The sequence below is a fragment of the Dromaius novaehollandiae genome, chromosome 2 (assembly GCF_036370855.1).
Source record: "Dromaius novaehollandiae isolate bDroNov1 chromosome 2, bDroNov1.hap1, whole genome shotgun sequence".
In the NCBI taxonomy this organism is placed as follows: Eukaryota; Metazoa; Chordata; class Aves; order Casuariiformes; family Dromaiidae; genus Dromaius; species Dromaius novaehollandiae.
This window is the reverse complement of record NC_088099.1, coordinates 145,688,963-145,704,684: the sequence shown is the minus strand read 5'-3', so window position 1 is coordinate 145,704,684 and position 15,722 is coordinate 145,688,963. Positions and strand designations below refer to the sequence as shown.

Below are 15,722 nucleotides of genomic sequence, written 5' to 3'. Positions count from 1 at the left end.
TGACGTACAACTGGAAATCAAACTCTGAAATGAAGTGGAAAGACAGTAGCTTTTTTCATTGGAATTTTTCTCAAAATTTATCAGAACTTTAGAGGAATTTTTAATTTTATCTTTCTCCTCAAGGCAGGACAAGTCTTGGCTCCAAAACTGAAAGCAGGCCAAAGACCCACTATACAGATCTGTGAGCTTTTATAATGGGAAGAAAAACATTTTCAAGTAAGCTTGAACAAGTTCTCCTGTTACTGTTTTAAGTTCTACTATGACATAATGTACCATACAGCATGTAATTACACATTGGGGAATATTTCTAAAGGCACAGATGACTGTTAGGAAGCAGACACACAAGTTTTTGTGACTTTGTTAGAGTGTGAACTTAAATCTATCAACTACAGCACAGTAATTACACCGGTGTATACCCATAAGTGAACAGTAGCTCACTTTGTGGTGGCTTGTGCTTGTCTCCTTACCCTGGGGTATTATTTGACTTTGAATATTTCCCTGTAAGCACCAAGCATGTGGTAAATTTTCTGTAGTGTGAGCTATGAGGCTGCTGAAATGTCTGACACCAGTGAGAGTGTTTTTATTAATTCTGTCGCTGTTAAATATGCCTCTGTTTTGGTAATTAGCCTGGCATAACAGACTGCGTGCATCTTAAAACCAAGCATATTTTTGACTCTTGGCTTCGACATTAGACAGTCTCTCTATATCAACTCTTTCTGTAGACTCCTGTATTGTTGTATGCTAGCTGTGGTAGAAGCAGTTTTCAGTACTTGTGTTTATTTTGAGCTCTACGCTTTTCCTCAGCAGCCACAAACGGTCAAATCCTTTCTTTATCTGTCATGAGAGATTTGAGGCCTAAAGCTATAGTTTTGTGCAGCATCAGGAAGTTCTTCTACATGAGATACAAGGAGCGTGAATAATCTTTCTGGCATGTACTCCAGACGTTATAGTAGCTCTGCACTCCACCAGACAAGGCTTCAGCCTGCTACGCTGCTGTCAGCACCAGGGCAGTGTGCACATTGCCACAGGCAAATACCGGAGTTACTATTTTAGTACAGATGCTTGTACAAAGCTGAGTTATTGTTTCACTCCTACTTGAAGAAGGGCAGCAAATATCCTCTAAGATTTTAGAGATGCCTTTTGAAATGAGCTCTTCGGGGTTGGTCACCAAATCAAAATTTGGCATTTAATTGGCCAAAAACAATGACGGGGGAAGCAGTGATTGTAATAAATTCAGTACAGGCAGTTCCCATCACAAGACTGTTTTTCACATTGGTATATGGATAAGTAGTAGGACTGGCACTGAAAGTCAATAAGCCTTGGAGAATGCTTAACGGGTTTTATGCAGTTATGAGGTAAAACTAGGGAATAGTAACCATGTCAGAAATGATTCAGGGGAAATGAGCAATGCAGATGTTAGCTTCTGTATGAAACTGTTGCTGTAAGACTACAAAACTCAATCTTGTGCCTGTTGTCATGGGAAGAATATTTTTGCTGTGATTACAATTATCCAGACTATTACACAGATCAGCTTTCCTGTGGCTGTTATCCACTCCACTAACATCACTATCCACTCCACTAACATCACAATTGTGCAGACAGTAGTACTTCTCCAAGGAAAAAACAGAGTCCTTAGAGTGATGCAGTTAAATTACGTTGCCAATTCTTAACATCTTTTTCAAAAAATCCCACAAGAGCCTTCCACCGCGCCTTCCACCACCACTTCTGCTAAAGGCACCATTGCAAAGAGGTGTGGGTTTTGTCAGGCAGAGTTCAGCCTGTGAGCGCTTAGAAGTGACCACCACAAACTTAAGAGGAGTAGTATGGACTGCCTGTTTCCTTCCCTTTTCTTCTGTTTCCGGTTATAGTACCCAGCAATGAAAGGCAAGAAAGGCATCTGTAATCAAAATCTAGTGGAAAACCTGCCTTGAAGAGTAATACCTCATAGCATGCAGTCCTCCTCCCAGATTACGTGTTTGTCTCAGGGTACATGCAAACAGTTTAGGGATCCACAAACTGAAGGAGATTGAAAAGCTCCATCAGGGTCCGCAGAAGCTCATCCCCGGGAACAAGTAACGTTATGGGAAACTTCAGATGGAGTGCCCTCTCTGGGCAGCATGTCTACCTGGGCAAAACCTAATGCTTTGTAATGTATATCTGATTTTCAAGCCCTGCACTTCGAGATCTTTCCCCCCCCCCCCCCCCCCCCCCCATATAAAATCATGAGACTCAGTCCTTTTGAAGGTGGGCAAGGTTAGTGAATTCAGGAGACAGTCTCACCAGTGAAATAGCTTTCCTGGTGGGATGAGAGAAAGCAATGAAATTGTGAACAGTATTAGCAGAACATCTCTTGGCTTTAGGATCTACAGTGCTGTGACTGAGGACTGCTAGGCCTAGCTCTAATTTGGTGGCAGATCATCGTCCTTTCTGCAGGCCTTAGAAGAAATAGTTTCTCGCTCACACAACTGCCTTTTCTTCAGTCTTCTGTGGGAATCTCTGCAATGCCCCTTGGGCTTTAGATGAATATACTCAAGGATTAGTTTTCCCAAAGTGTAGTTTATGTGAACAAAACATCACTTTCATGAATTCAAAATCACCAGCCGAACATGCTTTTTTACAAGCACTAATAGAACAGCAGTATCTGTTAATAGAAGAAGAAAATCTGTTTTCCCTTCTCTGTCTTATGTATAAGATCTCTGACTAATCAACAGCTGTAATGCTTGCAAATTTTTAGAGCCTTCTGGCTTAGAGATTTGTGATATAACATCACTTTAAAAATATTAGTCTCTGGTTCTGTGCATTCTAAACGAGTTACATGTAAAAGAGTTCCAGCTGGGGAAAAAGAGCAGCAATGTACCATTAATAACTCTGCTGAAAACCTCAAATTCTGTGTCCCGTAGATATACCAAAAAAGGCAGAGTACCGAAATTTGAGTGCATCTGTAAGTAATAAAATGTTTCCTTCCATATGTTGGTTACTCATTGCTATTCCATTTGAGTTTCAGACAACCGTTACATGCATGGTACATGTTACTTCCTGCTCTTTCTTCTCCACTTCTTCTCACATCAGCCTTCTTGGCTGCATCCAAGTGACATAAATATCTGGGGATGATTTAGGAGAAAGATATTAAAAATTATAGGAGGACTGACTGTAACAACCAAATGGCTGTTACAGGACACGTTTTTTAATTACTATTTTTTGTGAAGTGCTCCATCCTTTCTCAGATCTTCTGTTGTCTGATGATCTTGTTTTCAATTTTTTGCCATCCTAATTTTGATCAATGATTTATGCCTTTCATGAGATGATGAGTCACAAAAAGGGTTGGGTTTCTTTTTTCCTTCTCTCATTTTGTGTCAAACTGAGAGTTTATTAAATATGTCCTGGATGATCAGGCTTTATTAAATTACAAATCATTAAAAATGTAAGCTTGAATGAAATAAAGGCTTGGAGATTTTCAAATTCAGCATGTATGGGAATATCTTTTAGCTAGTACTGAATGGGTGCTAACTTACAGTACATCCGTGAGATTTAGATTTATGCCAGTGTAGTCAATAACCAGACAGGAATCAGTGATCGTTGGTGTGTAGTATGTGAAGTATTTAGGTCACAGGATTTTGCAGCATTATATTCTTGGAATAAAAATGTAAGTGGGGTAACAATGGTGGACGAGAATGCAATCTCCGTCAAGAGGTAATGAGCAGTTTTTGTGGCTTCAGGGCCAGATTAAAGGACTGATAACAGAGACAACCTTGCCTGGTGTTCCTGCCGTTTTAATAGATCTGAAAATAATGCTGTTACATAAAAGTGACATGAGGACCATCATTTCAATTGTTCACCAAGGGAAATAGTCCCTTAGATACTTGGCCTTCACAATAACTAAAAAAAGACTTACGGAGCTAGAGTTTGCAAACTTTTTTTTTCCTTCCTAAACATTTTTAAATTGTGGTGTAGACCTTTATATAAGCTTGCTGGCAGTAGACTTGTTTTTCTTACTTACCTTTTGTGGATACCTTGGAAGTTGTCCATGGGCCCCCATGGATTCCCAACTGACAAGCTAGAAAACACTGCTAGAGCAAATATTAAATCAAATGCATTCTTGTGTGGCATAAAATAGCAAAGCACAGCTTCAGTACTTGATACTCACTTAAGTACCATGAAGTATTCTTTTATTTTCATTAACTGGCTCTGATTTTTCTAAGCTTAAGCTTTCTAAGATTAATCTCACAGAATTATTTTTAATGGCTGTGCACTTTTTGTTAACTGTTGGATTTTTTTTTTTTTTTTAACTTAGGTTAATTATAATTTCAAGTGCACTGAGGCAGCTATGTGCTTATGAACAACTGGGAGAAGAGATAAAAGCTGTGGGTATTTAGTGGGTGCTCCTATCCTAGTTCTACTAGCCAGCTTTCCCAGAGAGTCCATCTGGGAACAGTGCAATGCATTTGTCTGTGCAAATGTCTGTGGGTTTCTAAGTCAAGGCATGCTTCTTTGTGTCTCCAGTTTGAGAGTGGGCTCATGTTTTGCCCAAGCTCTGCTAGATAAGAATTGTTTGTACTGGAAACAGCAGCTGAAGGAAGAGGCTCTCTGTCCAGAGAAGCTGCAGAACATGCTCATCAGATGGAGCTGGATGTCTAATCTGAATGTGCTTGGGGTTCACTGAACCATATAGTTCCCCATATAGTAAACATTATATTAGATTTATAAGACCCTTTCTGTAGGGAATAGTTTTCTCATTCTGATGTAGTTGTGCCATCCACAGTACTAGATATTAAATAATGCGTTTTTACAATGTATCCTTTGCATCTCCAGAATAAAATGCAATAGAAGCTAAATTTGCTGCTGAAAACTCCCCAGGTTTTTCCTCCATTTTTGTTTCCTCTGTTTTCAGCTGGTTTAAATCTTGAGAACGTTTCAGCATAGCTAGAAATGAAAGCTTTTGGCAGCCAGTAAGCCATAATTCATTGAAAGAAAGGGAATTAATGTGAATGGTGGGGAGCCTGGCTGACTAGGCACTTGAAGCTTGGTTTGGGCTGGAGAGCTGCTCGGCTGTCTTACAGAAATTGAAACTTTGTAAGAACTGTCAGGAATCACTTCAGTCTTCTCTGATTCCATCAGTTTGGAAAAAGCAACACAACATTGTCCTGTTTTTTTTTTTTTTTTTTTTTTTTTTGGCAAGAGGGAGGAGGATTTGGGAGGTTTGGGGGGTTTTTTTTTGGAATTCTAGTAAGTTTGCTTCTGATATAGACAGTACTGAGAAATGGCCGAGGGAATAAATTGATTGGTAAATTCATATTTTTCTTCAACAGTAGAAATTCCGGCCACAGATCTGTGATGCTTCTATTCTCAGACAAACTAATTTTCATCCTCTAAAACTTGTTTGCAAACTTGGACTGTTTCTCAGCTGTCGCCGTTCTATGAAAATGTCAAATTCTACTGGCAATTTCTGTTGTTATGTAAATTCTACAGGTAGATCTTAAACATTTTTGCCAGTTTGCTTTTGGTAATATTTACTACCTCTGATACCTTTTGAATATTGTATGCCTTGTCTATATTCATTGGCAGCCACCTGCATTTCCTTTTAAATGTGTTTCTTTTTTTTCCTTCCTGATATTGAGGAGTGGGCTATTTTGTATCATGATTGCAGCTGAAATTAAAACAGGGTGAAGCTGCCTGTTCCATTGTTGCAATCTGATCAATAGCAGGATATGTCTTGTGAAAGGGAGTTGTTTTCCTACAAGGAAGCAGTGTCCACCGAGTCTTAATTACAATACCAACTATACACCTACCAAGGCACTTCAGTGCTTCCTTTGGAGACATCTTGCAAAGGAATTAAGTCATTTGGTGGTGGCCAGACATCGTCTTGAATTTCTGCTTTGGACTACTGCCAGTTTCAGGCAGACCATGTGAAATAGAAGCAGCAGCTGAAAGCAAGATTTTTGTTAACCTGTCTAAAAAAAAAAAAAAGAAAAAAAGTTCTACCCACTAAAAACAGGGGTTCTTTTCCACATATCCCACAAGTAAAAGTTGCAGTACCAAGAGTAGACTTTGACCAAGTATTATAATCTTTTTCTTTTCCTCTTTAGAAGAAAAGTAGGATAATGCCACTTTAGTTCAGAGCTGTTCAGAGAAGTGTTAGGTATCTCTAGTGCAAAAGTCTCTTATTCTAAAATATAGTTGTTAATCAGGATGACTTATCTGCTTTCCTTGAGAAGAAGATTTTTGTATTTCAAATCAAAATGAAGGATGGTTTTCTAATGTAGAGGCAGCCAACAGGAACTCTAGAATGTTGGAAAAGTAATCAGTTACCAAAAGTCTACTTAAAAAAAAAAAAAGTCACAAATGCAAATGTCCTCAATTTTTTAGGACCTCTGGAGGGGAAAAAGATTACCATAGAAAGTCGGGTTTGGGTCTTTGCGTAGAAGTGTTACCACCTCCACAGTTTGGTGCCCCTTTAGGAAAGCAATAGTGAATGTTCTGTAGAATAAAAAGGCCAATCAATGTCTTGTAGTAAAAAGTAACCACCAATGGGAAACCTTAGGACTCAGAGTGGAGCAGGAGGTTCTGGAGATTATACTGAATTCAGTAGGCACATTTTGGCATAGTACTGCTCTTTGACTTAAAACTCCATTTACAGTTGGCACACTTTTCCATTTTTTAACAAGTCATGGCAAACAGGCCTTCACAGAAATGCTGGTAAATGAAAGTACCTGCCCCTACTGCTTCTGTTATGGAGGAAACAGAGATACGTGGCTCCCATAAGGTTGCTTATGCTCTGTAGAGGAAGTGCAAGTTGCTATGGAGAAAGATAGTTTCTAATCTTTCAAAGCCTGATGCTTTAGTAAACCTAAAATAATTACTGATACCTTTTCTATTATCAGCTCGTTTTAGCAGAAACTCTCTTCAGTGGGGGAATACTTTTGGACATAAAAAAGGTGGTGGAGATCACAAGAAGAAAACTTTCTAGCTTGTTGAAGCTATAGCTAAATTTCGAGAGAGGTACATTAATTTAGGAATTGTAGCATCTTGTCTGAGCATAATTTTAGAGGCATGCTTTCTGATCCAGCTGGAAATGTTGTAATCTTTAATCAACAACATTGTCTTTTAAATATTTGTAATCCATAGTCCCAGTTGTTCATTGTAACTTACAAAGAGTTTACTGAGGTTTGGCCTGATGTACGTCAAAGATGGTTTTTGATATGTGCTCCTATTGCTTCCCGTTTGAGATCAAATGACTGACTTCAGATGGCAGTCCTTAGATTAGTATATTTGATATGTTGACAGAAGGGTTTCAGTCTTGGGATTTGCTTCTTTCTTGTCACAAAAGCTCTTCAGAGTATATTGCAAATCCTATTTATTCATTCATGCATTTAATGAGATGAAGTGTGATTTGAAAGGGCCTTGCTTCCTACATATTGGGTGGTTTCTGAGTTTTCATTGTGCAGATTGGGTTTTTTCTTAATGCTGCAATTTTTACAAAGTTGTTCAACACCTTAGACAAATGTGTTGCATAAACCGAAACTATAAACTGTTCAGTGTGCCAACATTAACTTCTGAAATAGGAGTGAAGATTAAGAGATTGCTAGACTGGAGAATCATCATCTTTTTAACCATTCACTCTTATCTGTTTTCCAGAGAGCAGATTTGACCTCTGATAAAGATTTATACCTTGACAACAGCTCTGTTGAAGAAGCATCAGGCGTCTATCCAATTGATGATGATGATTATTCTTCTGGGTCAGGTTCAGGTGAGACAACATGTCACAATTTGATTTTAAAAAGTGTAAGAAGTAAAATTTGGGGAAAAGCTCTGCAGTTTTTCCTTATGAGTTGGAGGTGATTCTTTTGGTGAGAATCTGGAGTACTTGGCTCTGCATTTATAGTTTGCTAAGCACCTCTGCAGGCTGGCTTCTAACTATGAGCTTTCTGCTCTTTTCTCTTACTCCTTGGTTCCATCATTTCACTCTTTCCCTCCTCCCCTCAGTTATTTTCTTTCTGCTACCCCTTCTTGTTTCTGTGCAGCTGTCCCTGGAGTTTAGAAATAAGGATTAGAGAAGGCTTACTTCCCCAAGGCATAATCCTAATTTAGCAGTCTTTATGGAAATGTTGCAGCAGCAATCTTCTTCTCTCTTTTATGCATTCAGGTTCAGATAAATGTAGTCAGTGTCGATTTCTCTGCTGTTGTTATTCTTTTAAATTTAGAATTCTAGATATTGCCACAACATGAGAATTTTCTCAGAGGTAATTACATCAATATCGTGGCTAAAGAAATTCATAAACATAACATACGGAGTTCTCAAATTTAAACATTCATTAGAGGCTTGTAGCTAGCTCATAATTTTTCAAAAAGCTGTCAGTGAAGCCTCATCAATTGTTTCTCTGACAGCCTCTTTGCAGAATGTCTTCTAGAGTAGCTCAGAGACTACAATCATTAGAAGTTAAGTATGGGATTTTATTGTAGTTTTGAAAGAGAAATTTCATTGTTGTTGTTAGTGTTTGCTGAGTGGTTGTGGAAATCCCATTTATCTTCCAAGTGTGCTATTCATTTGTTTGTTATTGCACTTTTTGTAAGCTGTCTTTTATGTTTATAGCTACTTGTGAATTTTTAAGTATAAGCCCTTCTTGCAGAGCCTCGACTTTGTTACTCTTGTAAGCCATGACTGAGATTTCTTGTATGGATTTTGGCTTTCCCTTTTGCGAAGATTCAAAGGTATGCTAAAGTTAATTATGTGGATGTCTGATTCTGCTGCTGGGCAGATTCAGGCCCATTGGGCACTGGCACCTGAGTGATACCTTGCATTTTGGAGTCCTCTGCAGGCTGAATTTGACATGTGTTAGCAGTCTTATCAGTGGCTTGACTGGACCCCTTTGCTGTAGACTTCTCTGAAGGAAATTTCACAGGAAAAAAATTAAATTAACAATTCAATAATTTGGTCCAGTTCTCGGCACTGTCCAAGGAAAATTCTGATCTCTGAGAAAATTGCTCTTTTAGTCAGCATCATGTTCTGTCATGTCTTCAGAAGCTGGTGACTTTGTAAACTTCAGGAAAGGAGACTGGCCGACAATAAAGAGAGGTATGGAAAATGGTATGTTTTCTTTTTTCCACCCTCTTCAGAAATTGGCTTTTTCTAATACAGATGATTCAAAATGTAGCCATTCTTTTAAATGGGAAGGATTATACAAGAACTGGCATTAATCTTTCTTAACCCATGTCAGTGGTAAAAGTGGAACCAGAAGGACAAAAAAGTACCTTTAGACCTGACCAACAGTAATCTTACTTCCCCTTCTTTTGTTCTCCAAAACAACTATTTCTCAGTCAGTTGGAGCTTAAGTTCAGAAGTATCTTGGTTAGCTTAGGACAGAGTAAGTATAGACTGATGTTGTGATTGGAAACTTAGAAATCTAAGGAAAGTTACAATGACAGGGGAAGAACTCTAAGAAATGCAAAATCAAGTCTTCTGGCCTAACCAGAAACCAAAGTCATGTCCTAAACCAGAAAGGGTGTTTCGGCGCCCAGAGATGGTGCGGTGCAGGACTGGGGGGACGCCTGGGCCCCGCGGGGGAGCCCCTGGTCGCTGGTGGTGGCTGGCCCTGGTGCCGGACCCCGGTGCTCTCCGCGGTGCTGAACGCTGCTGTGGGGGCAGCTGGCGGCAGTGGGCCTCGGTGTTCCTGGCATGGTGGGAGTGCATGCTGCCAGGCCTGGCATGGGGGACACTAGCTCTCCCCATCAGCTTTCCCTCACTTGATGCAGGTAGCACAGCAAGTATTAATTTCTCTGCTTCCCAAAGCCTCAGTCATGTGTGCCTTTTGCTTGGAGCAAAGGCTTCTTCTGTCCACCTGCTATGCCAGCCCCAACCATGGTTCATGATATGACTGCCTAGTTCTCCAGCTCCTTTAACATAGAAACCTACCATGATCCTGTTTTAATTGTTTTTATTGTGTTGGAAAGAATCCTATACTTAAGTATAGTTAGGGTTCATCCTTTTATTTCTTCAAGGATTTTTTTTTTTTTCCTCAAGTGAGAATGTCAAGAGAGACAACACCTTGCACAGTCCCTATTCCTTTCAGCTCCAGTTCTCTGATATGGCACTAGTATTATGTTCACAGTGTTATCCCTGGTTGTCTAATGCTATGCTGATTAAGGGTTGGGTTGGCAGCTTTTGGTGGGAATGAGGGTGAAGTAAGCCAGCGGAAAATATCTAGCACATTCTGGTACGTGTCACATTGATGATTAGAGATGGAAGGTATAAAAGAGATGCTGAGTAAGTGTGAGCCCACCTTATGACAAGCTTTCTTGCGGTGGCAGTTCTCTCACAGTGAGATATGCAACAGCAAACAAACATGATGCCAAACTCAAAAGATAGGGTGAAACAATTGGATTTGTTTGGCAGGAAGAGTTATTCCTTAGCCACCTTGCATGTAAGAGTGCTAACTACCACCATAGTTGGTAGTGTAAAATTTTTTAAATTGTCTTTGTAGTTAGTGTACAGTTATTTAAACTGGCACACAGTCTTGATTTGCTGACAAGTTTCCTCAGGCAGCAAGAGTGTGAGGAAGGATTTGTGTTCCTGTTATCCAAGGGGTAGCTGATAGTAGGACACATCACTGAGGGATGTATTAGGTATTTCCAACAGTGCAGCACAATCTAGAGTAATTTTGATCACCATGAAGGTAGTATCTGGGCATCCTAAAGAAACTGCAGCAGATAAAAAATAGATGTGTGATGGCTGAGCACTCTCAACTCTTTACTTCAAAGGTGGATATGAACCTACTTGCTGCAGGGTTCTTGTGTTCTCTCTAAGAGGGAAGTATCTATTTATAGAGAGAATGGAGGCAGTTAATACCCAGCAATATCAGCCAAGCTGGCCAGTTCCAGAAGCCTTCTAAAAATGTAGCAACATTTTCAAAAGGATGGAATGAACTCTTATACTCTGACCATTTCCTAGTATTCCTCCTAACAACCTAGTTAGAAGCTATGTCCATACCACTCTGTAGGATTTTTATCTTTCCTCTCACACTTTGGACACAGGGTTTTTTGGTTTTGTTTTTACCTTGTAGAGAAGATGATACTGTGTAAAATCCTATTGCTATGTTATAGAGAGAGCTGGAGAGCTTTCTCTGATCCCTCAGTCCAATTTATGAACAATTCTTAGAAGATTCCTGTCTCTTTAGAAAGGGAAATAGCTTCCTCCTATTAGACCTACTTCATGCCAAGCAGAAACCTGTCTAGATAAAGCTAATTAGAAGCAGTAGCTATAGGGATGTGTCTGAGCAGATACCTTAGGCACATCTAAATGATAGGTGCCTCAGTGTTCTTTGGGTTGTCAGACCTCCTCTGAAGCTGTAGGGAAGAGGAGTTGGGTGCCTTTGCTGGAAGTCCAGTGACTAGTGCAGGGGTTAGATTAGTCACCCAAATGTTGAGTCTTGAGATCTGTATCCTCCATAGCCAGAGGTTCAGACCTATAACTCTCACTATCTGGAAGAATGTTCCAAGCAGCAGGCTGGGATGAAGCTATGTCCTGTCTCCGCTGTACAGGCTGCATTTCCCAGGAGTGCAAGATTTATGGGAGGAGGCAGAGGAACAAGCACAGGGGAGACTGAATGTAGGCAGCTGCTAGGATGCTGAGAGTCCCAAATTCTTGTCCCAGCTCTGATCCTAGCTTTAGTGCTGTTCACACATATTCAATGAATCTGTGATGCATAATGTATAAAAAGTCCCTGCAGCAGGGTCCAGAGTCCAGACTTGTTTGTGCAGCAGTGCCTTGTGAAAGATGGGGAATTTATAGCATTTTATATTATATAGGGAAGAAAATAGATCTGTCTTATTTTGGATCCCTATTTTTAGAAGAGGAACCAGATCCTCACCTATGTAGGTGAGGTTCATACATTGCTATGAAGGTCTCATTGTAACTTGCCTGTGTACTTTAGAATAAAACACAGAAAAATATGGCTTTTTCCTAAGTAATTTTCCTTTTTCTAAGTACAAAAAATGGTTTATATGGCAGACACAACTATTGTCTGAAGTGGAGGTGGCATTTAAGGATTTGAGGGATCAGTTGTGATTAAATGGGTTTTATCATTCTGTAGAAAGGAAAAAATAAAGTTCTCTACTTTCAAAGAGTATTTTATCAGGTTTCTGATCTGATTATCAGTTTTAATTTCCTTGACTGTGAAAGTCTGATGTAACTTGGAGGAACTTTAGAAGGTAAAGTAGGCTGAGCTATCCACTGGGCCCATGTTTCGCAAAGAAAAATATTGAGGCATGGCCAGGAAAATTTTCCTGCTGGATACCTTTCCCCATCTATGTTTTGTAGCAGGATGTTGTTTTTTGATCTTTGAGTAGTATTTCAAGAAGATATCTGATGCATGTTGTGTGAGGTCTTTATTATGAAAGGTTGCATGTAATTTTAGTATTTCTTAAGGCTTTTCCAGTATTATTCAGGATTAGTACCTTTAATATACTACCTTCTTAATTCTTCCAAATGAGTTTTTCTACAGTGCAGGAGTTGTCTTAGTTATTGTCTTGTTAACACCCTTTTTTTCAAAGCCAAATGTGTATAATTCTTAATCATGAGTTCCAGATTTTGCTATTACATTTGGGTTTTCAGCCTGTTTTAATTTTTTGCAAAAATAAGATAAAAGTGAATTTGGAATGACTGAGTCACACTATTCTGTTGTAAGAGGTTATATTTTTATTTGTTAGGAATTACTTACATACGTATTTGCTAGACATGTTACCCAATAGTTATTTGGGTAACCAATGTCTGTAATGCGCAGAACAGATATTGAGATTCCTGAGGAATGGTCCAATAGTTCTGTTCTTTTTCTCTTTCAGCCCTTGCAATAATTTAGTCTATTATCTGCTTCTCATTCCCTCTAATATCACTAAAGAATATTTATTAGTCATGTCCATTATCTTTTTCTAAAGGAGCCTTAATACTTGAGGAGGGTTTTGAGTGTGGAGGAAATTAAATTTAAGGTCATCTTTAGGGAATTTTCTGTCCCCTTACCCTTTATTTCAAAAGAAAAAGGCTTTTGAATTATGTGCAGTTTAAAGAAAAAAAGGTGAATTCCTCGTGACTGAAGCATAAAGTAATAGCAATCTTTCTGTGGGAGTAGTAGATAGCAACTACTTGTCTTTTTATGTTTAGAGGCAAGATAGGTTTGCTATATACAGGTAGAAGAGTTTTTGCTGTTGTTGTTGAAGCAGTGTGTTGCAGGGAAAAACTGCTCAGTTCACATAGTTTAAGCCAAATCAGGACTGCAACAGTTAATTATATAGCATTAATATAAAACCAATGAACAGGCAATCATTGAACTACATTGTTCAGGATCAATCTCAGCAGTACAACAGAAAAGCACAATACTAGCCACTTTAAAAATGGTAATATAGAACGACACATTTCTAAACTCCCTTCTCTAACTAATCCCAGCAAGTTCAACACGAATGCGCGCATGGACTAACAGGCACACACACACATCCCCCTTGCAGGCCATGGGGGTCACAGGCACCCCTCATCTGAGCATGTGGGACACCCTACCTGCACACCCCTCCCGTGGGGGATGTGGGTGCCCCACTCTGTGCCATGCCACACCACCCTGGACACTGGTGAGTGAGCCCCCGGGGTGTCCCCGCGAATGGGAGCACAGGTCCTCTCGGTGTGTCCATGCTGGCTGTCGGCGAGCTGGCTGTGGTGGCCCGCAGCACCCCGCAGGGGCTGCACTGCTGGGCCAAGGCAGAGCCCTGATGCTGCAGGACCCCTTCTGGCTGGGTTATGCCAGCCCCAGCTGCTGCTGTTTCCATTCCAGAGTCTCTCTCCTCATTACAGATTTTCGTATTTCTTCTATACTTCTTTTAGTCAGATTCATTTTTCATTTCAGAAGCATCTTTGTAATTTCCTGTCTGCTGCTTAAACCAGCTGATGGTCATCTTCCTCTTCAATATGATCGGTTAGAGCAAATCCTCCTGACAGTTTGGGACACATAGTTTGCACTCTTATTTTCATCTTAATAGGTGTGGTTATCTAGGCCATTTGCCAAAGAAGGGCTGTGCAAACACTCCTACAGCAACATTATAATAAAAAATATAATAGCTCCAGAAGAATTTTGCACTTCAAAGACACGTCAACCTTTTTGTCTTCAGGTGCGGAAGAAGATGAGGACAGTGCAGTGATAACAACATCCAGAACGCTTCCAAAGATACCAACAACTAGTGATGCATCGAGAGCTGAGACAACCACAATGAAAATGCAGACTAAGATGCCAGCACAAACAAAGGTGCGGGGGTAGAGCAACAGCACCATTTAAAATGGTTCTACTGTGCCCTGTTGTTGATTTGATGTTAACTGTATTTGATTTATATCCATAAAAAAAGCCTTCAATGTTATTACAGCCTGTTAAAAGAATGCAGAGCTGCTCAGACGCTTTCATTCCCAGTAGAAAGTCTGGGTAGTGACATCTGGATTTCACGTGCACAAAAAGAGATACATAAACAAGAAAACACAATTTCTCATGATCGAATGTGAGCTGAAGCTCCAACCTGTCTTCCATTCATTCTTGCTGTTCTTCAGTTTAGATTAGCAACTTCTGCTGCCTTTACCTCAAACTTGTAGCGCTGTACCTTTTCTTTTTTCTTTTTTTTTTTTTTAACACCTCTCAAAGAGGTAATCTAAAATTCTATGTGAAACTTTCCCTCTCAAAGGAAAACTTTATTTGGTTTAACTGTATTTTGAATACTTCCCAGGTTCCATGTAATATTTCAGAATTTTCTTCTACCACCAATTTTCTAAGTTACCCCCATGGGTTTTCTGAGCATAATGTATCTGATGTGTTAAATTCAGCATTGTTATTTCATTTAAAGGCCATTATACCTATAAACACTAGCAGCATTTAACAGCTATTTGTTAAATATACTTTGGAGGGGTTTTAAGCTGTTGGGTAGTGTTTTTTCCCCACATAAAGTGTGGCTTGGGGTTTTTGTTGTTTTTTGGGTTTTTTTACATTAAACTGTACTTTTTGTTAACCTCTGCATTATCTCTGCCAATCCTCATATCTCTGCCAGTTGTCCCCTCCAGCCGTGTTTATGGTAAAACTATGGACTTTTTATGGGGTCTGTTAGCACTCACTTGAACAAGAAAGAGATGCAAGAGAATTATAGCATTTCAGGGTGGGAGTCATCTCACTTAAGTTTACATACTTGCATTGTAGATGGCCTAATCCCCCTTACAATGACATATGATGTCTTTTTATTGATTGTAAAGTAGACATTTAAAATAATGTAGTTTAGATTATTCTCTAATGTTGTTGATGCTCAAAGTTAGGGAAGAGAAGTTGTTTCCCAAGTGATGCCTTCCTAAGGGTTTGTCCACTGAACTGATGGTTGTTCAAAGTGCACATGGAGCTCTACAGTCGGTCACTGTGCTTAGCTGGAGCGTTGACTTGGAACTTAATCCAGTACAGTTTTATATACACAGGAAAAAGGCGGGGGAAAGAACCTAAAAGACAAAACTCAAAGGTGAAAATTTTCATTCTGACATCATGATGACTATTGGATCCATTTACAATGTTTGGTACAGCTTTCTGCCATCAAAAAACATCCCATTTGCTGTGTTCATCAGTATGGTGGAGTATGCGTTTAGAGCCGTAACTTTCTGGCTGCCTGTGGCTAGTGGTGACTGTGCAGACTTGCAGTGCTTTTGGTCTATAAAACATGCTTGTTTTCCTTTT

The 15,722-nt window shown here is 39.6% G+C and overlaps 1 protein-coding gene across 2 annotated transcripts in view; it reads left to right on the top strand.

Moving 5' to 3' along the window:
* SDC2 (syndecan 2) overlaps nucleotides 1–15,722 on the top strand; it is a 63,061-nt gene that overhangs the window by 43,583 nt on the left and 3,756 nt on the right. Inside the window, exons 2-4 of one of the 2 annotated variants that reach the window (XM_064507698.1) lie at nucleotides 7,633–7,744; nucleotides 9,017–9,070; nucleotides 14,140–14,273. In XM_064507698.1, the coding sequence (XP_064363768.1) occupies nucleotides 7,633–7,744; nucleotides 9,017–9,070; nucleotides 14,140–14,273 (300 nt within the window). The remainder of the gene's footprint in view (nucleotides 1–7,632; nucleotides 7,745–9,016; nucleotides 9,071–14,139; nucleotides 14,274–15,722) is intronic. The other variant, XM_064507699.1, reaches the window with a different exon arrangement.